Source organism: Oreochromis aureus, linkage group 14, assembly GCF_013358895.1.
Source record: "Oreochromis aureus strain Israel breed Guangdong linkage group 14, ZZ_aureus, whole genome shotgun sequence".
Lineage (NCBI taxonomy): Eukaryota > Metazoa > Chordata > Actinopteri > Cichliformes > Cichlidae > Oreochromis > Oreochromis aureus.
In genome coordinates, this window is record NC_052955.1 from 29529321 (window position 1) to 29557007 (window position 27687).

At 42.0% G+C, this 27687-nt stretch overlaps 3 protein-coding genes across 3 annotated transcripts; 1 reads left to right on the top strand and 2 right to left on the bottom strand.

The window, feature by feature from the left end:
- Positions 1-29: 29 nt before the first annotated feature.
- Positions 30-15771, top strand: LOC116313898 (von Willebrand factor A domain-containing protein 5A-like). Its single transcript, XM_039622390.1, has 11 exons — positions 30-116; positions 5384-5457; positions 6369-6630; positions 6720-6942; positions 8379-8472; positions 8667-8811; positions 9148-9282; positions 9422-9580; positions 9666-9769; positions 11720-11945; positions 15724-15771. The coding sequence occupies exons 1-11, from the start codon at positions 30-32 to the stop codon at positions 15724-15726; spliced, it is 1512 nt and encodes a 503-aa protein (XP_039478324.1). The 3' UTR covers positions 15727-15771.
- Positions 11985-13694, bottom strand: LOC116332126. Its single transcript, XM_039598123.1, has 3 exons — positions 13543-13694; positions 13004-13118; positions 11985-12796 (listed from the first exon to the last, which is right to left on the bottom strand). Exons 1-3 carry the CDS (start codon positions 13647-13649, stop codon positions 12269-12271), a joined length of 750 nt encoding a protein of 249 aa, XP_039454057.1. The 5' UTR covers positions 13650-13694; the 3' UTR covers positions 11985-12268.
- A 7570-nt stretch (positions 15772-23341) lies between the features above and the next one.
- On the bottom strand, positions 23342-25544 carry LOC120443534 (von Willebrand factor A domain-containing protein 5A-like). The gene is made up of 6 exons (XM_039622391.1): positions 25472-25544; positions 25064-25266; positions 24899-24974; positions 23854-23984; positions 23672-23686; positions 23342-23398 (listed from the first exon to the last, which is right to left on the bottom strand). Exons 1-6 carry the CDS (start codon positions 25542-25544, stop codon positions 23342-23344), a joined length of 555 nt encoding a protein of 184 aa, XP_039478325.1.
- Between the last annotated feature and the right edge of the window lie 2143 nt (positions 25545-27687).

Consider the following 27687-nt stretch of genomic DNA (forward strand, 5'->3'; position numbering starts at 1 on the left):
GACACTGCACTTTCTACCTAGAGGCAAACATGTTGACCTGTGGCTGGTCAAATCCTGTCCAGATTTGGGTCACCAGCTGTGGGTGCTGGGTGCCAGTGGACAGTAGTTCTCAGATTGTGAGTAGCTCCCAGTGACAGCAGATGAATGCTGCTCCATATGGTCAGTTTAAAAGGCAACATGTGCAGGACAGCATGTGACAATTAAAAGCTACACTAGCTATTAGCAGTGCCTCATGGTTAAAGTAGCCATTCATTTTCCTTGAAGCTCTCCCTTCCCAATTCTGTCCATCTATGTTCTTACCATGCTGATTACACCTCCCTCTGTCTTTTCCTCACTCTCTTGTTGGGACTGCTGTCCCTCCTCCTGCATTTCTTCCTGGCTAGTGCTAGCAGCAGTGCAGCAGTCTCTTGTGACTGTGAGGGTTTTATATTAGTTGTTTCTGGGACTACTATTGACAGTGCAGCTGCTAACATGTCTGCACTTAGGCTACGTTCACACTGCAGGCGAAAGCGCATCAAATCCGATTTTTTCGCCCCTATGCGACCCGTATCCGATCTTGGTATGACAGTGTGAACGGCACAAATCCGATATTTTCAAATCCGATCTGGGTCACTTTCGTATGTGGTACTGAATCCGATACGTATCCGATGTTTTAGAAAGCGACTGCTGTTTGAACAGTCATGTCGCATTAAATCCGTCTTTTACGTCACTGACACAAGACAGACGCCAATTATCAGCGCCGGAGAAGAGCCCGATAGGACATCGCGAACGATTTCCTACCATCCGGTGAAACTGTTGGGAAGACAACGTTGGACAAATGTGAACATTTTATTTTTACTGTATTTTCTGCAGATTCTGACAGAAATCTGCAACTATCCTTTGAAGCACCGCTCCTCTAAAACAGCAAAAAGGATCATTATTATGTCATCTACATTATTATGTAAATAACAAAATAACTTAAAAGCAAAAATCTGGAAACATAAAGTCCGAAGTCTTTATATTAAGGGCAATCAGTCAAACAATATTGTTTGCTCTGGGTCTAAACAGAGCGAGTTGTGTGTGAGATCTTCTCTTGCACATGCGGGCCGCTTTGAGCGTTCACACTGGAGAGCGTTTGATGTCGCATTTTATGTGTAGTGTGAACAAGCAGACAAAAAAATCGGATTTGATCAAAAAATCGGAATTGAGCATTAAGACCTGCAGTGTGAACGTAGCCTTAGTGTGTGTAGGTCTGATGTGCAGCAACCATTCAGGGAACCCCTATGGTTACATCAACAAAGTAAAAAAAATTGACTCATCGGTCCTCAGTGTTATATCCCCAGTAGTAAAGATTACCACTTCAACTCTGAAGGGAGGAAATTATTCAGTGTGAAAATGCTGCTTGTAATTTTAGCCAGGTGATGTGAGCACCCCTTTGAGGTGAGTCCCAGTAGTCCCACCCACTACTATACTGCTGTGAGTGGCACCCCAGCTCATGAGACTTGCATCCGTGGTACCACCTTCCTCTCTGTGACAGCTGCTAGTGAAGCATCTGCTGCCATTGTCTGAATGAGAGATATCGTCCCACCTGAAACATGCCTGCATGTGACAGCATGTTTCCCTCTCTGCCTACAGAGACACGCTGAGACAGGTGAAATTTAGAGATATTCCTATGAAAGATATGGGCTGGGTTGGCTGCAGGACACTCTTCGTAGTTTATGGTGAAACCCAGAGTCATCAGTGGATCCACTTTAACCTGCTCTTTTCTCAACATTTCTCACTCTGATAGCAACAGCCATTCATCTATGTACGTTGCTATGCCGTTACCCCATCTCTTTAGCAGGCCTATGAACGCCTCCATGCATTTCAAACGTCCCTTTGGGCTGTGTGAGTGACCAAATGCCAGGACTAGTTACATGCACATTCTGCCCTGAAACACAAATCACAGGAATTTCCTGTGAGGCAGGTAAATGCAGATCTGAAAATATGCTTTCTTCAGGTTTACTTATATAAAAGAATTGCCTGGGCAGACTACAGGCAGCAGAATGGCATTTGTCTGCATATTATGCTATGAAAAGTCTCCATTCTTCATCTGCATGGGGAACTTTCCATATAAGTCATGAGAACATTGAAGATGTCACTGGATCTACCTGAGACAGCTGGAGTCCTGGTCATGTCACACATGTCACTGCTACACTGACACCGTACCCCTACTCACCTTCACGCTGTTGGATTGGCTACATTAATTTAGGACCCATGGCAAACATTACCTGAGTAAATAGTTCCTTACATTAAACATGCAACCTTCACATTCATAACGTTTTCTCCTTTTTCTTCATATTTACGTTCTATGTCAATAAAACCACAACACAGAGTACTAACCACTGTGCAGTCACTGTTCATAAAATAGGAGCGCAGCTAAATTGACCTCAGTGTTTCATTGTGTAGCACAGTTTTCTGCAGGTTTGGTGTCAGTTTTAAGTATTACATCATCTGTATGAAAAGTAGTGATGTCTCCTGTGTGTCGAAGCTTTGGCTACGTTCACACTGCAGGTCTTAATGCTCAATTCCGATTTTTTGATCAAATCTGATTTTTTTGTCTGCTTGTTCACACTACAAGTAAAATGCGACAGCAAACGTGCTCTAGTGTGAACGCTCAAAGCGGCCCGCATGCGGAAAAGAAGACGTCACACACAACGCGCTCCGTTTAGACCCGGAGCAAACAGTATTGTTTGACTGATTGCCCTTAATATAAAGACTTCTGACTTTACGTTTCCCAATTTTTGCTTTAAGTTATTTTGTTATTTACATAATAATGTAGATAACCTAATAATTATCCTTATTGCTGTTTTAGAGGAGCGGTGCTTCAAAGGATAGTTGCAGATTTCTGTCAGAATCTGCAGATTATACAGTACAAATAAAATGTTCACTTTTCTCCAACGTTGTCTTCCCAACAGTTTCACTAACATCTACGATGGATGGCCAGGAAGCGTTCGCGATGTCTTCTCAGGCACTTCTCCGGCGCTGATAATTGGCGTCTGTCTTGTGTCAGTGACATAAAAGACGGATTTAATGCGACATGACTGTTCAAACAGCAGTCGCTTTCTTTTTTCTTTCTTTTTTTTTTTTTTTTGTCTGTCCCATTTGGTTCTTTAGCCGTCAGAATTGTTGTCTGAAGACCAACAAGGATACCAAATGGATTTATTTTGCCAAATGGATCATCATGGCATTGCCGTATTGGTCCATTTGATCAAACTTTGTTGTTATTATTTATTTTATTTTCAGTTGTTACAGATGGGACAGACATGACTGGGGGATAGGAAAGGGAGAAAGAAAGAGAGGAAGGAAAAGAAAAACAGAAGGGAAAAGAGACAGTGAGAAAGGGCACTTACAAAGACAAAGAGAAAGAAAAAAAAAAAATCTCCTGGATCACCTGTTGAGAGAAAAAGAAGAGAAGACAAGCAAAAAAAAAAAAACAAACAAAAACAAAGCAACATACTAAACACAACACCATCACGTCAATCTAGCTAAGTGTGAACAGCAGTAAATACTAGATATTGAAAGTTGTTGTGCAGCATGCAGGACAGACAGCGCACAATGTGCTTTGAAGTAGCAGCTAAGAAAGGTGTAGTTTATGTCTACGAACAGTGAACACCCGTGTGCACACCTGTGTGGATCAACGCGCTTGTATACAAAAGGTTTCCCCATGTAACGGTCTGCTAGAGGGTGTGGAGGGCCATAGCCCCGTCCCCCAGGGCATGAAGCAGGCATGGAGGAGATCCAGGCTCCAGACATCCAGAAGCCCCAGAGTGCGAGAGCCGAAGGAGTACCACCGGAGGGGCATCCGTGCCACCTTCCTGGGAAGGGCTGAGGAGATCCCCAGACGAGGGGGTCACCCAGTAGCCACGGAGCAGAAGCCAGAGGGGGCTGCACTGGCGTGCCCGCCCGGCTCTGCCGGCAGCCAGCTGTGCCAGAGTGAACCGAGTTGCAGGCCCGAGGCCGGAGGCCCGAGGGCCCCCTTTGCCCCGGAAGAGGCCTGACCGAGCGACAGGCACCAGGCCCCGCCAGGTAGCCACCGGGAGTGAGCTGGTGCATACCTGAGCGCCCAGCCCCGGACACCAAGAACCACCAACGCACCAACCCCTGAGGGCATCAGTTACCAGCAGGGAGTGTGGTGAGGGAGATAGGCCTCCACACTTGGAGGGCCTGGGAGTACCAGGAGGTGGAGTCTAAGACCCGACCTGACATATAGACACAGACAAACAGGCACACACAGACATAAACATGCTTTCCCACCCTCATGCACACATATACAAACACTCAGCACTCACCCAACGTAGGGACAGACATACATAGACATGTACACACAATCATACTCCCCAAACATACTCTATGCCCTGGGTCCAGGTACCCTCGCCCCCAGAGGGGGAAACGGCACCCAGACCCAAGAGATGTGACCCTTTCCCCCGGGGTGGAGGCAAGCAGACCGCCCCAGGCTCCGCAGCAGCAGGGAGGCCAATCGGACAGCCAACACCTCCTCCCAGCCCCCCGCCCCGATGGCTAGTAGAGAACGGGGGTGTGTGAAGACCCCATACCTCCCTCCACAGCAGTCGCTTTCTAAAACATTGGATATGTATCGGATTCAGTACCACGTACGAAAGTGACCCAGATCGGATTTGAAAATATCGGATTTGTGCCGTTCACACTGTCATACCATGATCGGATATGGGTCGCATAGGGTCAAAAAAATCGGATTTGATGCGCTTTCGCCTTCCTTCGCATGCTGCTGAATGAACACATTGGCATTTGCCCTTGCAAAACCTGGAGTAAACTCTCACAGGTCCATTCAGCTTCTTTGTCCATTCTCTCTTTGAGGTGAACACACAAATATCCACTGTGTCCAGTGCCGCACAGGACACACAAAAGCGATTGTTTTTAATCTATAGAATCAGAGGAAATTTTAGCAGGTAGAAATCAAACCTGTTACAAAGATGCATGAGACAGGGCACGCTTGCTAACATGGACATAAGAGGGTGGCATAAACACAGATGTAGAGAAAAACAGCTGGTATACCTCTTCTATCACCCCCAAGCAAACTGTACAGAGGCTTAACTCCAACTCCCCTCGGTGATGCCGTGCCAAGATGTATCGCAGCCCCTGTATCTTTTTCTTCCTGTAGGAACATCAAATAGTTTTAAAACTCATAGCCTCACATTAAATTGAAAATAATTAATGCTAACAGTAGAAAATAATTTTGCCAGTCGTCCTGACTCAGCAGGCTGAGGCTCAGACGGATTCGAGACTGGCTGAAGCTCCTCCCCTAACTTTTCGTCAATTGACAGCAGGTACGCTACGATAAGCGCTTTGAAGTCAACCTCTGGAGTGTGTCTAACAACCCTTTGAGGTTTCCTATGTTCTGGAGCTGGAGCTCGGGAAGGAAGAAGCTGCCGACGAGCTGCAAAGGTTTGGGGCAGAAAGGTATCCACAAATTTTTTACATGTTTGCTCCAATGTCTTAACCATATGTTGGGCTGTCACCAGCCTGACACCACCGGTGACTTCTTTGTCTGCACCGATTAGATCAAGAAATATTTATCACTCACATTTCTGTTGTTTGCAGCTGAAAATGAACAAGATAAAGTACACTTTAAAGGGGAGAGCAAACCATGTATGTCTCTAAGTGTGTTTATTAAATTAAAGTACAAGTTTTCAATTCATCATAATCAGTCTTATTTAACCATTTACCTGGGTCTGACTTCTCCTGTGAGGTGGAGAGGATGATGGAGGACTCGGAGCAAAGGGGGGAGGAGGAGAGGGGACATTAACTAAGGGGATAGCCCTGAGCTCCTCAGGAGTGCGACTGTCTCGAGGTGTTATTGAACTTCCATCAGAGCTCAGTGAAGATGCCGGGTTGAATTCCTGAGGTGAAGTAATGAGTCGTTGCTGCACCTGCTCCACCTCTAAAGGTGTTTCTCTAAAGGCTGTCAAGTTTTCAACAGCCACCCTTGGTCCACTGCACCTGGATTCCGAGTGACCATTGAAAATATGGTCACGGATCAGTTTTGCTAACGCTTTTACTGGTCTCAGAATTTCCTTAATTCGAGAAAGAGTGTCCGTCTTTCTCTGTATCTTTTCTATGTCTTCCATTTTTCTCCAAAAAGTGGAGACAATCAGATTAAAGGAAAAAAAAAAACTGAGTTGACTTTGAATTTTTTAAAATTATTTTACAAAATTAGATTTACAATTTTACTGTGGTAAACTAAACCATGTTACACTATCACACATCTAATCCTACAATATTTGGTTTTTAAATCAAAGTATTTTAACTTTATGGCATGACAACAGAAAGCATCAAAACATAAAAAGTGATGGGCTGTCTCAATATCTCAGTTACTGTAGTATCCTGCTATATGGTTCCTGTATTTATTATACAAATATTTCTCTGTCTGTTCTTCTGAAGAGCATTGAGGTGGAGCTGGAGGTGAGGGACCATGTGGCTACAGTGGTCTCCACTCTGAACTACGAGAACAAGGAGGACAAACCATTAGAGGCTGTTTTTGTCTTCCCTCTGCCTGGAGATGCTGCTGTCTGTCATTTCAGTGCTCAGATTGGACAGACACAGATTGTAGCTGAGGTGAAGGAGAAACAGGAGGTGAGCTGGACAGTAAATATAACCTGATTATAAGTGAGATTCAAAATAAACACAGTGAATGTCACTGACATGTGTCACCTGTGCTTCAGGCTCGTGAGGAGTATGATGATGCTCTGAGCTCCGGTCAGCAGGCCTTCCTATTGGAGGAGAGTGATGAGAGTCCAGATATATTCTCTCTGCGTGTGGGCAGTCTGCCTCCAGGAGAGAGCGCCTCCATCAGGTTGGAGTACGTCACTGAGCTGGCTGTGCAGGCTGATGATGGTCTGAGGTTCTGTCTGCCTGCTGTGCTCAACCCTCGATACCAACCTCAGGGTAGGACGACTTCAGAATACTTGGACCAGAAATATTTCAACTACATCAGTGATCTTCCTGTTTTTGCCAGCTGCTGTAAGGCCTGAATGCAGAACCAGATATGCAACTGTTACCACATACAGGAAAACACAGACAGTGAGAAAAATCTGGAAGATATTTAGGTCAAGTTTCAAGTTGATTTTCTGCAAGAAAAAGAGGAAACTTCTCGTCACATTGTGATTGTCAAATATAAAAAGGTGTGAAAAAGAAATGTTTCAGTCCAGTGAAAAACTTAAGTAGTGCATCCTCAGAGAAATTGCAAAAAGCCCAAAAGCTGTATCTCAGACACTACAGGCCTCAGCTAGCATATCAAATGTTAGATTTCAAGGTATTAGAATAAAACTGAACAAGTGTGGCTTCTTTTGTAGAGGTTGCAGGAGAAAACTTCTTGTCTCAAAAAGAAATTGGCAGCATGGCTTATGTTTTCAAAGTTGCACCTGAACCAATCGCAAGACTTCTAGAACAATGCCCTTCTGACAAACAAACCCAAAACTGGAGATATTTGACCGTAATGCATAGCATCACACTTGGAGAAAAACAACCCCAACATATCAGCACAAACACATTCATAAAAATGTCATGTAGAAAGGGTGAGGATTTGGGCTTACTAAGCTTACTTAGCTCTTAAATGGTGGGACTGGTGTGTTTAGTTTTGACAGGACTGTATTTGTCAGATTATAAACTTTTTGTGAAGCAGGTTGATGCAGTGTGCAAACACAGACTCTCCCTCTCGTCATGATTTTATATCATTTAATGGTTTTAACTAAGTAAGAAAATGTTATGTGGAGTTTGCCTTATTTTTTCCAAAAGTTAGATCATAAAGAGGTTTATAATTACTTAACACTCATTAACTCTCGCTGACATTAAATTTTATATCACCTTATAAGGTTTCGGGGTTTTTTTGTTGTTTTTTTAAAATTAAGGAATAGACAAAAATTAATTTTAGGTTTTCCTCATTATACCGATATGGTTCATTATACCATCCATAGGTCATAAAAGTCAAGAGTATATGTGCGGCTGTGGCTCCAGCAAACACCAGCTGATACTAGAAAGTAATTTTAAATCAATTCTAACAACAGCTTATCAAGCTCAAACGTGCTGCTGTTGTTTGGTGTGACATCAGCTGATTTCCAATTTCTGGTGCAAAGTGAGCGATAAACAAACAAGAGAGACGGGACTTGCAACAGAAAAGCCGATCAGCTGATCGTTGATCAGTTTCATGATTGCAGTAGCAACAGGAGAGGGAGGGGGAGAGAATGAGAGAAGAACACGTAGCTGCGCAGCATAAAGACAGAATAACTCCAGCTTTATGTCTTTTTTAAATTCTAGCTGAAGTACAGGACAAACTGTGTTCCTTTTCACCTCAATACCATTTTTTTCTGTTTGTCTGTGATAAGATTGCTTTCAGAGCTGTTGCCCAAGGAAGAGGGAGGGTGCATCCAACCTCCTCGGCTGTAATTGGTCCAGCCCAGAGTCGATCATGGCCAATTGGCCCATCCACCACCTTTAATTGTTTATACCGTTACAAAAACAAACAAACAAAAAAACCCCAAATGCTCGGTATGCCCGATGGACAGTCCAGCTGTGATAAGATATCTTCCCGCTGTTAGACAACATGTTGCCTTTGGATGATTCTGCAAAACTCCAGGTTATGTTTGATCTCACTTGTGTGTTTGTCATGGCAGCGAGAGTGTAGAGTATGGTGAGAAGACCATGGAGGAGGCTCTGAAGAAAGTTGAGCAAATGGAGGCTAATCTTGGAGGAACAGAAATCCTGGAGCCCCTCAAACATATTTACAGCCAGCCCTGCATTCCCACTCAGCCTAAACAGGTAACACACACACACACACACACACACACACACACACACACACACACACACACACACACACACACACACACACTTTAATGATGTCATTCTTTAGTTCTTCCTTTTTTCTCATTCATTACTCCAACTTGTAAGTTGACCATGAATCATATAATCTGCTAATTATACATGAGTTGATCTGTTGAGTGGCTCCTACTGTTCCTCTCACTCTTGCTTAAAGTTTTTTTTTTTACTTGTTAAAACACTTTACTGACAGCATACATACATGAAAAACTGTGTGTAAACACCAAAGAAGTGATCGATCTGGTGAAGAAGAACTCATGTCCTCTGTGTACTCAGCGAAAACTGTTGTATTGCAGTCGTTTCTCTTTTGGGATTGGGGAAGGGGCCAGCTCTGCTCTCATCAATGGGATGGCCAAGGAAGGAGGAGGTCACGCTCAGTTCATCACAGGGACTGACAGGATGCAACCAAAAGTAAGACATTAAACACAATTACAGGTCAAGTTAAACATTACAGCAGCAACAGATACATATTTGAGATCAGACCTGCAGTGAGTTAAATGTCTGTTCCAGCTGTTTGTGTATATTTGGAGAGTTTTTCATTATTTTTCAGGTGATGCAGTCGCTGCGATTTGCTCTGCAGCCAGCTGTGGTCGACATCTCAGTCACATGGGATTTACCACAGGAAGTGTCTGTCACTGTCCTCTCTCCACCAATCACAGCACTTTTCCAGGGTCAGAGGTCACTGATTTATGCCCAGCTCACTGGACAGGTAGGAGCAGCAGCCTCTCATGTTGTTGTTTAGGTATTTGATGACAGTAATTAACGTGACTTCTAACACTGTAATTCTGTGTCAGAGCTCAGAGGCAGCAGAGGGCTGTGTGACGCTGAAGTACAGCCTGGCAGGTCATCCCTCTGAGAACCAGCTGCACTTCAGTCTCAGACCTGCAGAGGACACTGGGTAAAACAGAGTTTAATAAAGACGGGTTTGTTTTGTTGATCATGTCCTTACACATGCTGAGTTTCAGATGGTAGCAGATTGTGAGGAAAATGAGACTATTTACAGAAAACAGTTTCCTGATTCTATTTATCTTCAGTCTTAAACACATGTCAGTGAAGTCATTTCCTAATTGTACAGGAAAGATAGAGGTGGCAAAGGGTTATAGTGAGGTTTATGTGAGTCTGTAAACTAAGAAAAGAGGAAAGAATTTGTATTGATTAGAGTGATTAAGAAATGGGAATATACTAGCAACTGAAGAGAGTGTGCTCAGAAGATGGAAGGAATACGGAAAAAAGAAAATGAGAGACATTACAAATGGAGGAAAGGCAGTAAATGTCACGGTTCTGGTTCATTTTGACCCAACATTTTGAGTTTCTTATGTTTTGGTTTGATTTTGTATTTTGGGTTATGTTCTTGATCTCTTGTCGGGCTTTGATGATGATGATGGTGATGATGATGATTATTTAGTCTGTTTCAGTTTATTGTGGTTAAGGGTTTTGTTCTTAGGTTTTGTGTCTCGTGTTTACTGCAGGTTTAGTTTAAGGCCTTGTGAATTGTTTCTTGTTTCCTGTTTTATTGTGAAGGTCCGTGTCTCATGTGAGTGAATTCAGTTTTGCTTCCCCTGTCTCGTCTTGTCAATTACTTCCAGCTGTGTTCCCCACCTGTGTGTAATCTCCCTGTGTTCTTCTGTGTGTATTTAAGTCGTGTCTATTCATGTACTAGTTGCTGTTCTGTCTGTAAGTCTCCTGTTTATTCTCTGTGTGTTTTCCCTGCCATCCACCTTCTTATGCCTCTGCTCACCTTCCTTCATGTTCATGTTTGCTGTTTAGTAGTTTAGTTTTTCCCAGTTTACATTATCTTTATTTCTGTTTTGCCATTTTTCACCTTGTGCTTTACTTTACAATAAACCACCTTCACATCTCAGCGAGTGCCTGCGTGTGGATCCTGATTGATTTTCTCCACATGGCTCATCCTCTTGGCCGTGACAGTAAATCACAATGTGCAGAGAATTAGTAAGGATGAAAAAAGGGCAACTATGAAGAGTGGAGAAGTGCTTGGTCCAAACGACATACCTATGGAGGTGTGTAGGAGAGAGGGCCGTGGACTTTTTAAGCAGGTTGTTTAACTCAATCTTGGGCAGTGAGAGAACGCCTTGGGAATGAGGATGTGTACTGGTGCCAACTTTCAAGGGGAGGAAGAAACTGCTGACGAGGTGCCAAAGCATGTGTAGTGTCTGTCTTATCTTCTGATGGTTCTTACTTTATCTTGTAATTAAAATAACCATACTTGGGATGGGCAGGTGACTGTTTTCATGTGTCTGTTCATTAGAAACAACAATGGTAAAACCATCATCTACCTCTGCTGACTTGTTTATTTCCCACATAAACATTTCACATTAAAGACGGGTAGAGTTTGGTGTCATCAACATAACAGAGAAAATTGATATTAAATGTGTAGGAGAGATGACCAATTGGAAGTAGCTAGATAAGAAATGGTAGAGGTCCCTGAGGACACCAGTAGGAAGTGGAAATGGCTGGAATTTGACATTTTTGAGTTGAATTAACTGAGTGCAACTGAAGAGAGAGGACGAACTAGTTCAGGTGTGTGTCAGTAATATCAAGTAAGGTTTGTTATACCTGCATCATTTATATTGTTAAAGCTCTAACTTTGATAACAGAGTTAATGGCATATTTCAACTCTGAAGCAAGTTTTCACATTTCATTTTGATTTTAATCCTCTGTAGACCGCTATCTTCAATCATGTTATCATTGTGAGTCTTAACCAAGTGGTGGATTAGCCTCCACCTCTGAAAAGGATAGAGTGGAGTGAAAAACAGAAAAGTCAGTGATGTACTAATGTAGCAAAAATAGGAAACATTAGAACTGTAAATGTTTGCTTCCTTGTCTGCAGATTAACAGTCCACAGGTTTGGTGCTCGCACTCTGATTCGTTCCCCGGAGATGAAGGAGAGAGAGCTCAGAGGACAGCAAGATGGAGGAGTGAAGGAGAAGGTGGTGCAGCTCAGTGTCCAATCAGGAGTGAGCAGTTCTTTCACTGCCTTCATTGCTGTCAACAAAGACAACGGAGAGGCGATCCAAGGACCTCTGCATCGCAGAAATATTCTACCACCCTGTGAGGTTTGTTTAAAGCAAAAAAAGGAATACCATCAGTGGCGGCTCCTGAAAAAAATCTCAGGGGGGGCAATTTTTATGATATCGACTAAAATGACCCATTTAATGAGTACATCAAACAACACAATTTTAATTTAAATTTAAAATGAACAACCATATTCTGGCCATTTGTATAGATTTGTAAAAATGAACATGAACAGATTTTTTTTTTTTTTTTGAATGAATGAAAAATAACTATTGAAAACAACAACTGTAAACTGATTGGGGGGGTGGGCTAAAGAGAGAAAGAGAGAGGGATGGAGAAAGAGAGTAAATATGGTTAAGGGTTCTTATTTGTACAAGAACTTTGCTCGTCTGTCTTTCTGAGTGGCAAATTTCTCGATGACCCTGGTGTTGAAATCAGGAAGTTCTTGTGTGAGTTTTTTCTCTATGGACAGCATAGCCAGAGCGTTGAGCCGATCCTGAGCCATATTGTTTCTCAGGAAAGTTTTTATCCTCTTTAAAGTAGAGAAACACCTCTCCGATTCTGATGTTGTCATTGGTGTGGTGATGAGGATGTTAAGAAGACTTACAGTTTCGGTGAATGTGTCTTGAAGGTTGTTTTCCATCAGAACCTGATAGAGCGCCAGCGCACCACTACAACTCTGAAACTCCTCGTTGTCGTAGATCAGGGACAGTTCTGTTTTAAGTCTGGCTTTGTCCAATGAGGGATAGGCTTCCACTGTGGTTTGTAGTGCTGCATCTGGAAAATTTTTGCTGTGTTGTTGGAACAAGTCTCCTTGCAACAGAGTGGCGCTGACAAGGTGCTTGGTGAAAGAAAACCTCTCCTTGGCATGGCTCATAATGGTGTCGCACACCTATCCAATAATATATAATTGGTAAGAGTTAGATTCAGTGGTAAGACTTTGGCACATGTCTCATGTTAATCATTATTCTGAAAAAAAAAATCTGTCCATAACAAAACAAAACAGTCATGACCACTATATCAAATGACATCTGACAGCATCGTCATTAGATTTTATCTGATGATCCGATTTAAATCAGACCAAGCAGCTAGTGCTTACCTCCAGTGCCAAATGGTGTTGCCTGTCTTCCCCCAATGTTCTCCGTCTCTTTGTGGGTGGGTCTTGAACAGGTCCCCTGTACTCCTCATCCACAACCAGATTAGGAAGTGCCTCCCTGATCCAATACATAAGTTTCATTAATGGCTTCTGAAAACTGAATAGGGATATATTAACCAAACACAAACCAAACAAAGGTTGTGTTCTAATTACCGGGAATTACCGGATTTAATTAATAACCGGACCTGGTTTAATGGCTGGGGGAAAACCAGTGCAAGTAAATAAAGGCCCTGGCCATAATTTCAGGAAATAGCCTATGGTATAGGCTACATCAAATCATTACTGGGAATATACTTCATCAAATATACTTAATCAAATATTTTTCATAAAATTACTTCAAAGGCTGATATAAATCAAAATTATCTGAATTCCATTAAACATTTAAGTCACAGAACACAGAATATATGCAGAGAATTTGATAGAATCTATGCATAGATAATTAACATTTATTCTAGGTTACATATTTATGCTTTTATGCCTACCTGATAGCCTGCATGCGGCTGATGAATGTCTGGGTGATCCCTGCGATGGTGACAGAATCGATGTTTCTCTTCTGTAGGTGGTTATACAGCATGTCTACATGTGGCATTATCTTGTGAAACAAGGCCAGGAAAAACAGAAAGCTTCGTCTTCCAGCATTCTCACGAAACCACCGGCATCTCTCTTTGTAGGGCATCAAATCCTTCACTGTTACGGATGGTCTGAAAACACCTCACCAGATCGTCTTTATGTTCATACACTGTATTCACAGCACGACTGTTGAAGTTCCAACGGGTTGCCGATGCACTTGGAAGTCGGTGCGCCACCACCTCGTCAAGCACTGCAGTCCTCTTGCTCGATTTAGTAAAAAAAGAAGCGAATCCTGCTATGTCGGAAAAAAAGTGACTGATTTGAGGGATGTGGGAGGTTGCTTGTTGCATTACCAGGTTTAACTGATGGGCATAACAATGTACGTAGTGAGCGTTAGCATAAATGTCCTGTATCTTACGCTGCACTCCTCCAGTGGTACCCCTCATTACAGCGGCCCCATCGTAGGCCTGGGCGATCAACTTTCTCTCTGTCCCTGGGGAGGATGAAGCGCAGCCTCTCCGATAAGGCACTGGCTATTGCATCTGCACAAGCATTGGGTAGCTTGATGAATTCAAAAACGCTCTTGAATACGGTTTCGTTGGTCAATGTATCTTAGCACCATGACTAACTGACAGTGTGTAGAAATGTCAGTGGTTTCATCAGCTTGAATGGCTAAAAACTTCGCTGCCTTTACTTCTTCCACGATCCTTTCTCTCAGAACTGCCAACATGCAATCCAGGATCTCGTTCTGGACTGTTTTCGAGGTGCCTTTAAATACAGTAGCATTTTTCAAGGTGTTGCCTCAAGTCGTGATCAATTGATGCCATCAAGTCGACTAAACCTCTAAAAATCCCTGGATTGTCTGAGGAATCACTTTCATCATGTCCCCGCATTGCTAGCTCAAAAGCACCACAAAACTTAATACAATCGATGATTTTAGATAAAATATGACGGTTTTTATCTACCTCTTCGTTGTGCCTTCTTAAAGCAATCTGATGTCCATCATCTAGCTGCGCCGCTATGCTAGTTTTCCCTAGCACAGCTAGCTTTACACTGTTGTCCATATGAACTCGTGAGCTTTCATGTTTCTTGATTAGCTTCGGAGAGGTGCTTTAAGTCGGTTTGTCCAGATTGTGTCCACGTCAAATCACACTTGTCACTTTTGAACAGTATGCACGGGAAACAAAAAGTGCATTAGCTGTTCCACAGCCTGTCAGCCACGACTTGCGCTGGAACCAACTCCGACAAAAAGTCCTGTTGTATGCTTTTGACTTCTCCTTCGTTGCCTGGGTTAGTTGAATTTCGGGCTTGTCAGGTCCCAACTCTTTAACTTGCAGTTTTCTGCCATTGTCCTTCTGGCAAAAGGGTAGGTTAGAAGCGATCTAACCGAATTTGGGGGAGGCTGTGCCTCAACCGTTAACAATACCGCTGCCATCGTCTCTCTCTGACCTTATAGCTCACTTAGGCTACTGACTGAGGTAAAATTCTAGAACAGCAAATCTTTGCGGCGTTTTCTGCAGGGCGCAATTTTAAGCGCCCCAAACCATTTAATTCAGCGACGCTGATAGGTCAAATATTTATTATTTTCCCCTGGCAACCATTTAATGATAGGCTATTTCGCTGCATATCAAGGGCGCTTTGACGAGCGCCCCAGAAGAAGAAAAACACCGTTTGTTGGTTGAACTTTAATGAGTCAGCTGGTGAAAATGTTAAAATACGCCTGGCTGTATATGGGCACACACATAGTAAAACTATCATTGATGAATTTTTTAAAAATATATATTTTTACTCCTCCACATTTGGGGGGGCGGAGCCCGAGCGCCCCCTATGGGCCAGCCGCCACTGAATACCATGAAACTGTTAATAGCAGGATGTCAGAGTCAATAGAGAGGACTCAAAAGAGCAACTTAAAATCAAACTATTTATGTAGTAAGTGTTTCTTTGCCAATGTCTTTTACCTGCATTAGAAAGTAATAAGCCAAATGGAAGTACAACACACATCTATGCATTTCTATAAAAACTGACCTGCCCTGAACTCATAATCTCTCTCTCTCTCTCTCTCTCTCTCTCTCTCTCTTTGTTTTTCCTTAAAGTGATGGCTGTCCATTCTTCCTGTAAACAGTGTAAATATAAACCTTAATGAATGGGAGTAGAAACTGTGTGTGTGCATGAAGACATGCTTGTGTCACTGAGATTTAGCAGATTTATACATGTAGCAGAGTGATAATCATATATAATAATCATTGAATAGTAATAATGTTATTGAACAAGTTAAACATTTGGATATTACAAAAAGTTGCAAAAAAGCAAAAAATAATACACACAGCTGTGAAGTCAGCTGCACATGAATAACATTAGTACAATGACAACTTTAATCAGAGTGAGTTCAGAAGATCCAAAAGTGGGAGACTAAAAACAAGCTAGTGAAAGCAAAAAGTGACTTTGAAAAAAAAAATTTATTTCAAGGAATTAAAACACTGATAGGAAAAAAACTAAACATGAGAAGAATGGCAATCCTGCAGTGACCAATCAAAGAAGATTGTAATGGCTGCATTGTAAAGAAGTGAGTGAAGAAAGCTGAATTTTTTTTAGTTTTTCTGAGATATGCAGAGTTTTAACGAACAATTTGAACACTATTATTCATTTACATTACTTGTTCTCAACAGAAATGGGCAGTAATGCGTTACAAGTAACGTGTTACTGTAATCTGATTACAGGCACCTGCCCTGGTGGCCATTCTTTCAGTGGGCATTTCTCAACAACTACAAACACTAGTGAAGTGAATGGGCATTTAATTAAATAATGAAACATTTAATTCAATAATTAATGGCATATTTAATTAATTCATTTTGTCACTCCTGGCCCTCCACACCTCACCGCCATGATTGTTTGTGTAGTTATTGGATTCTAAAACAACTAGAATAGAATAGAAAACACATAAGATGCAGTCTCTGTTTTTTCTTCACCTTATTGATTTGAACTGAACTGAAATAAATCCGTTCTTTTGTATGGCAATGACCAGGACCTGTCCCAGCTGTCTCTGGTGGATTCAGTATTGTCTCCAATGTTTCTGATAACTTCCAGTTTGGGAAGTTTCCCATGCAGGTGAGGAATGCAGTGACTGACAGACTACCCCTCCTTGATTTAGGACCCATGCAAAACACTGAGTAAAGAGTTCCTTGCATTAAACCTGCATAGCTGTTTTCACATTTATAACAAATCACCCAAGTGACCGGCCGTGATCGTATAGTTAGTGCTCTGAGTTGTTGCCTAAACAACCCCTCTTCAAATCTGAGTTACAGCAGAGAGAATATGGCACTGAAGCAATGATGACAGCTTTAATAACCTATTAAACAACTAACAACTGAATTTCAACCAACTCAGCTAGCTCTGCATATTTTATATCCTCTGTTAAAATAAAACGTGGCGGAGCCCAACTGTAATTGTACCTTGCATTAATATGGTGTATTATTGATGGTGACACAGCACTGCTTAGCATGTCGTCCTGAATCTCACAGGTGTGCCGATGACCTGTGCAGTATATGAGGCACTAAAATCCTGGTGGATTTCTGGGATACGAACAGGAGGGAGTCATGTGAGCTCTATCAATATTGCACCACTTACGTCTCAGACCTGTATGTATTTATTTATGCACTGAAATCGCGCTGTAATATACAGTTAACTGTCCACATTTGTACTCTGTTTTTCCATTTATTATATTTTTTCATTAATTGGTCTGAAAAAAGATCCACATAGTAACCAAAGAGAGCCTAAATCGATGGTCTCTAATAGCAGCCAAATTATAAGAGCTTTCATTAGTGATGGTGAGATGAAGCCTTGTGATGAACTGAAGCTTTCCAGCCAACTGGTCGACTCATGGTTCGAAGCATTGTGATGATTCATTGGCTCTACTGCGCCATCAAGTGGACGATTAAAGTCAAATAGTCTCAATGATTATAATGATGTGATGTGTAAACCTCTAAACTTAATAAATAAATTGTTTTCATGGTTATTTATCCCAAATATTGTCTCAGTATGTCTGATACAAAAGAGAAAGTGGAAACTATCAGGACAGAGTTTTGGTATGATTGTGTAACTGTGTAATCATGCTTATGTACATCTGGATAATGACACAAACTAGTGTGTGGTGCTTCACTTTTTAATAAACTAAAAGACAAAAATCAGATTATAAGAGCTGTGGTGTTGTTGATTTATATTATGGTACTTATCATTTGTGATATTTATTACTGTGTGCATACTTTATTAGGAGAGATGAGATCTAAATGTTGCCAGACAGGGGAAAATCTTCTCTTCTTTGCTGGTTCCATCGAAGGAGAAATGTTCAAGTAAGTATGTAACTGGGACGTAATCCAATTCCACAACACAATGTGATGGGAATCAGCTGTGTTTTGCTGCCCAATTTATTTAGAATCTGGCGCGAACCGGCGAGCCAGTTCCTGAATCAGTCACGTGGTACGGACTGCCCGCGAGGCCTCGAACATCACTGCATGCGTAATCAAAGCAAGATACGCGCTTCACAAAACTACCCCGAGATTACCCGACACACGCTTCAAAGCTTCGACACACAGGAGACATCACTACTTTTCATACAGATGATGTAATAGTTAAAACTGACACCAAACCTGCAGAAAACTGTGCTACACAATCAAACACTGAGGTCAAGTTAGCTGCGCTCCTATTTTATGAACAGTGACTGCACAGTGGTTAGTACTCTGTGTTGTGGTTTTATTGACATAGAACGTAAATATAAAGACAAAGGAGAAAACGTTATGAATGTGAAGGTTGCATGTTTAATGTAAGGAACTATTTACTCAGGTAATGTTTGCCATGGGTCCTAAATTAATGTAGCCAATCCAACAGCGTGAAGGTGAGTAGGGGTACGGTGTCAGTGTAGCAGTGACATGTGTGACATGACCAGGACTCCAGCTGTCTCAGGTAGATCCAGTGACATCTTCAATGTTCTCATGACTTATATGGAAAGTTCCCCATGCAGATGAAGAATGGAGACTTTTCATAGCATAATATGCAGACAAATGCCATTCTGCTGCCTGTAGTGTGCCCAGGCAATTCTTTTATATAAGTAAACCTGAAGAAAGCATATTTTCAGATCTGCATTTACCTGCCTCACAGGAAATTCCTGTGATTTGTGTTTCAGGGCAGAATGTGCATGTAACTAGTCCTGGCATTTGGTCCCTCACACAGCCCAAAGGCATGTTTGAAATGCATGGAGGCGTTCATAGGCCTGCTAAAGAGATGGGGTAACGGCATAGCAACGTACATAGATGAATGGCTGTTGCTATCAGAGTGAGAAATGTTGAGAAAAGAGCAGGTTAAAGTGGATCCACTGATGACTCTGGGTTTCACCATAAACTACGAAGAGTGTCCTGCAGCCAACCCAGCCCATATCTTTCATAGGAATATCTCTAAATTTCACCTGTCTCAGTGTGTCTCTGTAGGCAGAGAGGGAAACATGCTGTCACATGCAGGCATGTTTCAGGTGGGACGATATCTCTCATTCAGACAATGGCAGCAGATGCTTCACTAGCAGCTGTCACAGAGAGGAAGGTGGTACCACGGATGCAAGTCTCATGAGCTGGGGTGCCACTCACAGCAGTATAGTAGTGGGTGGGACTACTGGGACTCACCTCAAAGGGGTGCTCACATCACCTGGCTAAAATTACAAGCAGCATTTTTCACACTGAATAATTTCCTCCCTTCAGAGTTGAAGTGGTAATCTTTACTACTGGGGATATAACACTGAGGACCGATGAGTCAATTTTTTTTACTTTGATGATGTAACCATAGGGGTTCCTTGAATGGTTGCTGCACATCAGACCTACACACACTAAGTGCAGACATGTTAGCAGCTGCACTGTCAATAGTAGTCCCAGAAACAACTAATATAAAACCCTCACAGTCACAAGAGACTGCTGCACTGCTGCTAGCACTAGCCAGGAAGAAGTGCAGGAGGAGGGACAGCAGTCCCAACAAGAGAGTGAGGAAAAGACAGAGGGAGGTGTAATCAGCATGGTAAGAACATAGATGGACAGAATTGGGAAGGGAGAGCTTCAAGGAAAATGAATGGCTACTTTAACCATGAGGCACTGCTAATAGCTAGTGTAGCTTTTAATTGTCACATGCTGTCCTGCACATGTTGCCTTTTAAACTGACCATATGGAGCAGCATTCATCTGCTGTCACTGAGAGCTACTCACAGTCTGAGAACTACTGTCCACTGGCACCCAGCACCCACAGCTGGTGACCCAAATCTGGGCATTTGACCAGGATTTGACCAGCCACAGGTCAACATGTTTGCCTCTAGGTAGAAAGTGCAGTGTCCACTGTATTTCTCCCTGATGGACAAGGAAGCTCTACTAGTGGTGGGCCCATTAGCTCACGAATGGCTGCATGCTCTGCCTTTTGCATTTCCTCTGCTGGCCTTGATTTCACTCACTCTGAGAGAGAGATGGCTGACCACGATGTCCCTTTGGTTAGTGGAAATTATGCCCAGCTGTTTACTTACATGACATAAATAGGAAAAATGAAAGATATGCATTGGAATAAGGAAGAATTTTGGACAAGTATGTTAGTCTTTCTTAAAAATTTGTTTTATTATGACTCATGAAAAGAAATGAAGGGAAAAATACTCATCTGTGCTTTGATTTATTCACTATAAATAATACATAAATAAAACACAGCAACATTAAAATGAGAATACAAAAGCAATAATCTCCGGTCCTCCTACAAAGCTGACTTTGGACACATGCAGCATAAAATAAGGTACATTAGATAATAAAGTTGGACGATGCAAAGATTAATGTGGATGAAGTATGGAGTAAATCTGCTTCTGTGTATGAATCGTAAAGAAGTTGTTAGTTTAATAAAAACCTCAAGGGCAGTTTTTTGCACACTGCAACCCAACAATATATTTCCGGCTTCCACACACTCTGTCACAGATGGTGCTGGAAAAAAAAGCAAACACAAAACAAAATAACCAGTTAGCATCTTAATAACTGACCGAGTGTAGCAACTCAGTATAACCATCACAAACTGAATGCTTATTTTTGTGTTTTAAATAAATTCATTGTCTGATTGCACTCTCCTGAGCCTCTGTTGGTGTGTTTCGTTGCTCAACGTTTTTCGAACTCGTAACAGAAGACACAAATGCATGGACAAGAACCTCTGCAGTGTCGCTTGACAAAACTTATCTGATTCTGGCTATGTTCCTCAAATGATAAAAGGCGGTCTTTGTTATCTCTTTTACATGAGACTCAAAGGAGAGCACTGCGTCGAACCACACGCCCAAGTTTTTTACCTTGTCCCTGCAATTTATGACACTCATCAATTTTCAAGATGAAATTTTGGGACAAGTGCTGAAATTTGTGTGGCCCAATGACCATCAACTCTGTCTTATCAGTATTTAGGAGCAAGAAATTATCCGATAACCAGCCCTTAATTGTAGATAAACAACATTCTAGTTTAGAGACTTCAGCACAATTTCCAATAGTTAAAGGAACATAAAGCTGCAGGTCATCAGCGTAACAATGAAAGGTTATATTAAAAGAACGTAAAAGAACACCAAGAGGCAGCAGGTACATAGAAAACAGCAATGGTCCAAGTACAGAGCCCTGAGGGACCCCATGCCTCACTGCACAAGTCTCGGAGAGATCAACTCCGAGAAAACTGAAATAGGGCAGCATCCCATTTGATCCACTGATAAGATAAGAATAAAACAAGAACAATATTGTTGGAGTACACAGGATTCAAGTTGTTCTTGTTACTTGACACTTGGAAAAAAACACTCACTGGGTGCTGGAATATCTCGGTGGAGAAGAGAGCCTTGAATCCTCTCGCCATTGTCTTTACTGACAGCAATGAAGGCAGTGAAAGAACTGCTCACTCCTGATTGCACACTCAACTCCACCACCTTCTCCTCCACACCTCCATCTTCTTCTACCTCATCGTCTTCCTCTCCGTTCTCTAGTGAGCAGATAAGATTCCGAGCACCCAGCCTGTGAACAGATAAGAGACAAGAGAAAGAAAGAAGCACAGGTGGAGTTCATTCTACATTTCATATATTCAAAAAGGTGTAGAGGAGAAAATAACAATTCTTTCATAGGATGGAAATCAGACATAAACACCATCATCTTTCAAAAAGACATCAAATACTTCAGGAGTTTGATGCTATGAGCTCAGTGCAGATATCAGTATGGTGATATGATCACAATGACAATGTTTTAGATCATACATACAAGCAGCACGAGGTATTGTGATTAACAGCTCATTTACCCAGAGTCCTCTGCAGGTCTGTGACTGAAGTGCAGCTGGTTCTCAGAGGGATGACCTGCCAGGCTGTACTTCAGCGTCACACAGCCCTCTGCTGCCTCTGAGCTCTGACACAGAGTTACAGTGTTAGACCAATTTCATCTTTTCAAAACATGACAAGTATAAACACAGAGACTGTTCACTGTGAGATGATGTTGCTCATACCTGTCCAGTGAGCTGGGCATAAATCAGTGACCTCTGACCCCGGAAAAGGGTTGTGATCCTTCGGTAAATAAAATAAAAATGGAAAATACATAATAAAAAAACATTACTGTAATTGTTATGAGTCATTGTCTTACTTTTGGTTCCTGTCAGTCCCTGTGATGAACTGAGCGTGACCTCCTCCTTCCTTGGCCATCCCATTGATGAGAGCAGAGTTGGCCCCTTCCCCAATCCCAAAAGAGAAACACCTTGTCCCGAATTCGGCAATGTGGCACAAGACAAACCAACAGAGGCCCAGTAGAGTGCAATCAGATGAAGAGTTTATTAAGAACACACGCGCGGGAAGATGTACACTGCAACACATTAGATGTAGATCTCCGCCCAAACATACACTTCAGATTGCTTTTATAACATCGGGGTTAAACGCCCCCTCTTGCATTTCCAAGAACATAATTTGTATCTTAAGAAGATTATTTGCATGTTTTACAGACAGTGATCAATTTTTAGAGCTACGTGCAGACACAGACGTTCCTCTTTCTAGCATCTTCTTCCAAGTATGGCTATGATCTCAGGCTCTGAAAGTCCCCATGGACGTGTACTCCGCTCTGACACAGCTTCGGTCACCTGTTACTAAGCAAACTCCAATGCAACAAGAAGCTGAATACATTCAGGCCTTTGGCTCAGGCCTGTTTCTAGATTATATGTATTATATGTGTTTTGTAAGCATGTATTGCTGTTTTAACCTTCTGTAGCTCTACGTCACTTTACACAATAGATCATCCGGACATAACGCCGCACGAGGCTTACAACCTTTAATTAATTGACTGAGCTTCAACTCCTTTAACGAGCACAAAAATGCAATGTGTATATGCAATGATTAGGGCTGCACCTGTAATAATAAAAGGTTAATGTGAGGCCAGCAGGTTTTAATAAACATCTTAAGGCAGTATCAGTGCTGTAGATTAGATTGTTAATACAAAGTTAATAATGCAGGTTATATTATAGCTGTAAAATTATTTCTTCAATTCCACAACCTGCAATACAACAGTTTTCACAGAGGACATGTTGGACATTCTGGAAACTGTGTAGATATAGTTGTGTTTTTCTGGTTTGTGAGAATACAACAGCTGTTTTTAAAACACACAGGTTTGGTACACAGCACATGTCATCATATTTTTCTTGCTTTTCATGTGAGAGTTCTTCTTCACCAGATCGATGACTTCTTTGGTGTTCCCCACCTCTCGTCAGTAAAGACAAACAGCTAGAGAGGAGAGTTTACACACATCTACACAAGCTGAAACACAACTCTCTGACAGGTATACAAGTATGCTGTCAGTAAACAGTTTTAATCAGTAAAAAAAAACATAAGAGAAGCAAGACTGAGAGGAACAGTAGGAGCCACTCAACAGATCAACTTGTGTATAATTAACAGATTATATAAGATATGTTACGACTGATGGAGGGCTTGGTTCATAGTCAACTTACATGTTGGAATAATGAATGATTAAAAAGATATAATAAAGAATGACATCACCTGCACCTTCACTACCTGTACACAAATAGGAAAGATTAGAATTGTTGTAAACAATAAGGCATTATACAGTGAATCTGCTAAAAAAACCAAAAAAACCCTCTGGTCCAATCAAAGGTTTCATGGAAATTGGGCTAAAAAAAAAAGAAAGAAAAAAAACTCCTAGTACCTGGCACAAGTCTTACAGGGTTGAGCACAGCAGGCAGACAGAATCTCAGACCATCATCAGCCTGCACAGCCAGCTCAGTGACGTACTCCAACCTGATGGAGGCGCTCTCTCCTGGAGGCAGACTGCCCACACTCAGAGAGAATATATGTGAAAAACCTGGGTGTTATTCTTGACTCTGAGCTTGGTTTTATCCCACATATTAAACACGTAACCAAAATTGGATTTTATCATCTAAAAAATATAGCCAGAGTCCGCCCTATTCTCTCTCGGGCCAACACGGAGATGCTGATGCATGCTTTTATTACCAGTCGCATTGATTACTGTAATGCCCTGCTCTCTGGTCTCCCCAAAAAGAATATTTCACCTTTGCAACTTTTGCAAAACTCTGCAGCTCGTGTGCTGACGAAGACCAGAGGGCGGGCCCACATTACACCGGTTTTACAATCGCTGCATTGGCTCCCCGTGTGTTTCAGGATCGATTTTAAAGTTCTTTTATTGATTTTTAAATGTCTTAATGGTCTTGGGCCTTCTTATCTTTCAGATCTGCTTTTACCATATGAACCCTCGCGGACCCTGAGGTCCTCTGGTACTGGCCTTTTGATTGTCCCTAAAGTCAGGACACATACTCACGGAGAGGCAGCTTTTCAGTGGTATGGTCCTCGACTGTGGAACAGCCTGCCGGAGGAGCTCAGGGCCGCAGAGAACGTTCATGTTTTTAAAAACAGGCTCAAGACCCACCTTTTTAATTTAGCTTTTAACTAACGTTTATTTATTTTATGCTTATTTATTCTATCCTGTTATTCTATTTATATTATTAATTTAGTTTTACCTAATATTTATTGATTGTATTCTTATTCATTTTTTATCTTCTTACTCTGTTTATACTTATATTTATAAACAGTGTGTATCCATGACCGTTTCTGTTAATGAGAGTGTGGGGAATGAGTGGGAGGGTGGGGTGGGGTGGGGTGGGCTGCTTTTAACCATGTAAAGCACTTTGTGCTACAGTTTTTTTGTATGAAAAGTGCTTTATAAATAAAGATTGATTGATTGATTGATATCTGGACTCTCATCACTCTCCTCCAATAGGAAGGCCTGCTGACCGGAGCTCAGAGCATCATCATACTCCTCACGAGCCTGAAGCACAGGTGACACATGTCAGTGACATTCACTGTGTTTATTTTGAATCTCACTTATAATCAGGTTATATTTACTGTCCAGCTCACCTCCTGTTTCTCCTTCACCTCAGCTACAATCTGTGTCTGTCCAGTCTGAGCACTGAAATGACAGACAGCAGCATCTCCAGGCAGAGGGAAGACAAAAACAGCCTCTAATGGTTTGTCCTCCTTGTTCTCGTAGTTCAGAGTGGAGACCACTGTAGCCACATGGTCCCTCACCTCCAGCTCCACCTCAGTGCTCTTCAGAGGAACTGACAGAGTAATATTTGTATATTAAATACATGAACCATTTGGCAGGATAATATTGTCGAATTACAACAAATGTCTACATTTAACTATTTTAATAATGAAAAGAGATTTGAGATAAATCAGAAGTCTTTATTTTCTATCACATATGGAAATTGAAAAAGTAAACAAAAAAGTCTGAATTAACTCAAAGCGTGTTTTATATTTTACATTCTTCAAAATATCCATCCTTTGCTTTGAGTACTGCTTTGCACACTCGTGGAATTTTGTCGATGAGCTTCATGGGGTACTCACCTGAAATAGATACAAGGAGTTCCCAGAGATGCTGAGAACTTGTTTGCCCTGGAGGTGTGTTTGGGGTCGTTGTCCTGTTGAAAAATAAATGATGGTTCAACTAAACGCACATCGGATGGGATGGCATGTCGCTCTGGTAGCCGTGCTGTGGTAGCCGTGCTGGTTCAGCGTGCCTTCATTTTTGAAAAAATCTCCAACAGTGTCACCAGCAAAGCACTCCCACACCATCACACCTCCTCCTCCATGCTTCACGATGAGAACCATGCATGTAGAGACCATTTGTTCACCTGTTCTGCATCGCACAAAGACATGACGTGTGGAACCAAAGATCTCAAATTTGGACCCATCAGACCAAAGCACAGATCTGGTCTAATCCTCTGGTTTTATCTGGGCTCTAATCTGAGGTGCTGTTAACTTGTGATTTCTGAGGCTGGTGACTCATGAATGTATCCTCAGCAGCAGAGGTGACTCTTGGTCATCTTTTCCTGCGCTGAAAAATTATAACCTGTTGAATTAATATTAAAGATCCGTTGCAATTAAGTTGTTTTTTCAACCTTAGTTTTTTATGTTACAACTGCACACAAGTTTTTTGTAACATGAATGTAATTTTTTTATGATGTTGTTATCTCCAAAAGTTGATTCTGTTGATCTGGACGTAGCATTTTGTGGGAGAAACGTTTTGTCACTCATCCAAGTGACTTCTTCAGTCTCAGCTGACTGCAGGTTTCCCCAAACCTTATAAACAGTACATTTGCATAATGACTGAAACCAGCCCACTGAAGGAACAATGGGCTGGGAGGTCAGTTCCTTAATCATAATTATGCAAATTCTCATGACCACTGATCAACAACCACTGACCAAAACCCACTGATCAAAGAACACTGATCAATGGCCATGAGTACCATTCACAGAGAGTTGGGGAATGGCTGCAATCACAGCATTGTAAGATGGTGACAGATGTACCCTTAGGCCCCCTCCTCGATTCAGAGATGGTCTTTCCCTTTTCACGTAAATGGCCTCCTTGACTTCACGCTCAAACCAGCGTTCCTCCCTGTCCAGGGTGTGTACATCCTCATCATTGAAAGAGTGTCCATTTGATTTGATTTTCACCCAGGTGTCATCCACATATCTGAACCAATGGCTTAGTGGTGTTCCAGGGTAGGATAGCAAAGCCCTCTTTTCCACTTCTTCCATGTACAAATTGGCCACAATGGGTGAAACTGGGGAGCCCATGGCACACCCATGTTTCTGCCTGTAGAACTGACCCTTGTATGTGAAGTAGGTGGAATGAAGACACAGTTCCAAAAGCAAACTCACTTAGTCGGTGCTGAGAGTGGTCCTGCTGCTGAGGTTGGTGTCATCCTGTAATCTGAACAGAATCAACTTTTGGAGATTTACTTTCCTGGATGATTGAGAATGCATCAAGATGATGTTGTTATGTTTTTTTTATTCCTGAAAAATATTTATAGAAACCACTTGTTTACTGGACATTAACTGGTTATGTAAAATTTAAAGATGTTTTTTATGTTTATTTAATTTGACTACCACGTGTTAGGTTGACAAGATTATTTTATTTTTCTTACTTGTTCCTAGGACTGCGCTCTCCGATCTCCGATGTTGTTCCTGGGATCTGTTGGAGCCGCTCGCTGAGCTTGGGAGTCACTGCACCGAGTGTTCCTATTGCCACTGGGACCACTGTTACCTTCACCGTCCACATCTTGTCTAGCTCTTCTCTGAGCCTTTGGTACTTCTGCCGCTTCTCGTGTTACTTCTTCCTGATGTTGCTGTCATTTGGTATTGCTACGTCGATCACTACGGCCGTCTTCTTCCACTTGTCTAACACTACTATGTCTGGTTGGTTAGCCGTGTATCTGGAAGTCCCACAGGATCTTAGCTCGGCCTTTCTCCACCACCCTCAGGATTGTCTCCCATTTTGGCCTCGGGACTTCCAGGCCACATTCGGCCTGGATGTTTTTATTTTTAGGGCCCGAGCACAAAAGTGCGAAGGCCCTATTGTATCTGCTCTGTTTCTTATTATTATTATTATTAGGGCCCGAGCACAAAAGTGCGAAGGCCCTATTGTATCTGCTCTGTTTCTTATTATTATTATTATTATTATTATTATTATTATT

What these genes read in the sequence shown, in the direction of transcription:
- LOC116313898 (XM_039622390.1), top strand. Translation starts at nt 30, where the DNA reads ATGTTGACCTGTGGCTGGTCAAATCCTGTCCAGATTTGGGTCACCAGC. An exon ending in GAGTCGATCATGGCCAATTG is followed by an intron (nt 8,473 to 8,666) that starts GCCCATCCACCA and finishes TTGTCATGGCAG; the next exon opens with CGAGAGTGTAGAGTATGGTG. An exon ending in ATGCCCAGCTCACTGGACAG is followed by an intron (nt 9,581 to 9,665) that starts GTAGGAGCAGCA and finishes ATTCTGTGTCAG; the next exon opens with AGCTCAGAGGCAGCAGAGGG.
- LOC120443534 (XM_039622391.1), bottom strand. Translation starts at nt 25,544, where the DNA reads ATGAAGCTCATCGACAAAATTCCACGAGTGTGCAAAGCAGTACTCAAA. An exon ending in GGATGGATATTTTGAAGAAT is followed by an intron (nt 25,267 to 25,471) that starts GTAAAATATAAA and finishes TTACTCTGTCAG; the next exon opens with TTCCTCTGAAGAGCACTGAG. An exon ending in GGAGAGTGATGAGAGTCCAG is followed by an intron (nt 23,985 to 24,898) that starts ATATCAATCAAT and finishes CAGGTTTTTCAC; the next exon opens with ATATATTCTCTCTGAGTGTG.
- LOC116332126 (XM_039598123.1), bottom strand. Translation starts at nt 13,649, where the DNA reads ATGCCACATGTAGACATGCTGTATAACCACCTACAGAAGAGAAACATC. An exon ending in AGCCGCATGCAGGCTATCAG is followed by an intron (nt 13,119 to 13,542) that starts GTAGGCATAAAA and finishes GTATTGGATCAG; the next exon opens with GGAGGCACTTCCTAATCTGG. An exon ending in AACACCATTTGGCACTGGAG is followed by an intron (nt 12,797 to 13,003) that starts GTAAGCACTAGC and finishes ATTATTGGATAG; the next exon opens with GTGTGCGACACCATTATGAG.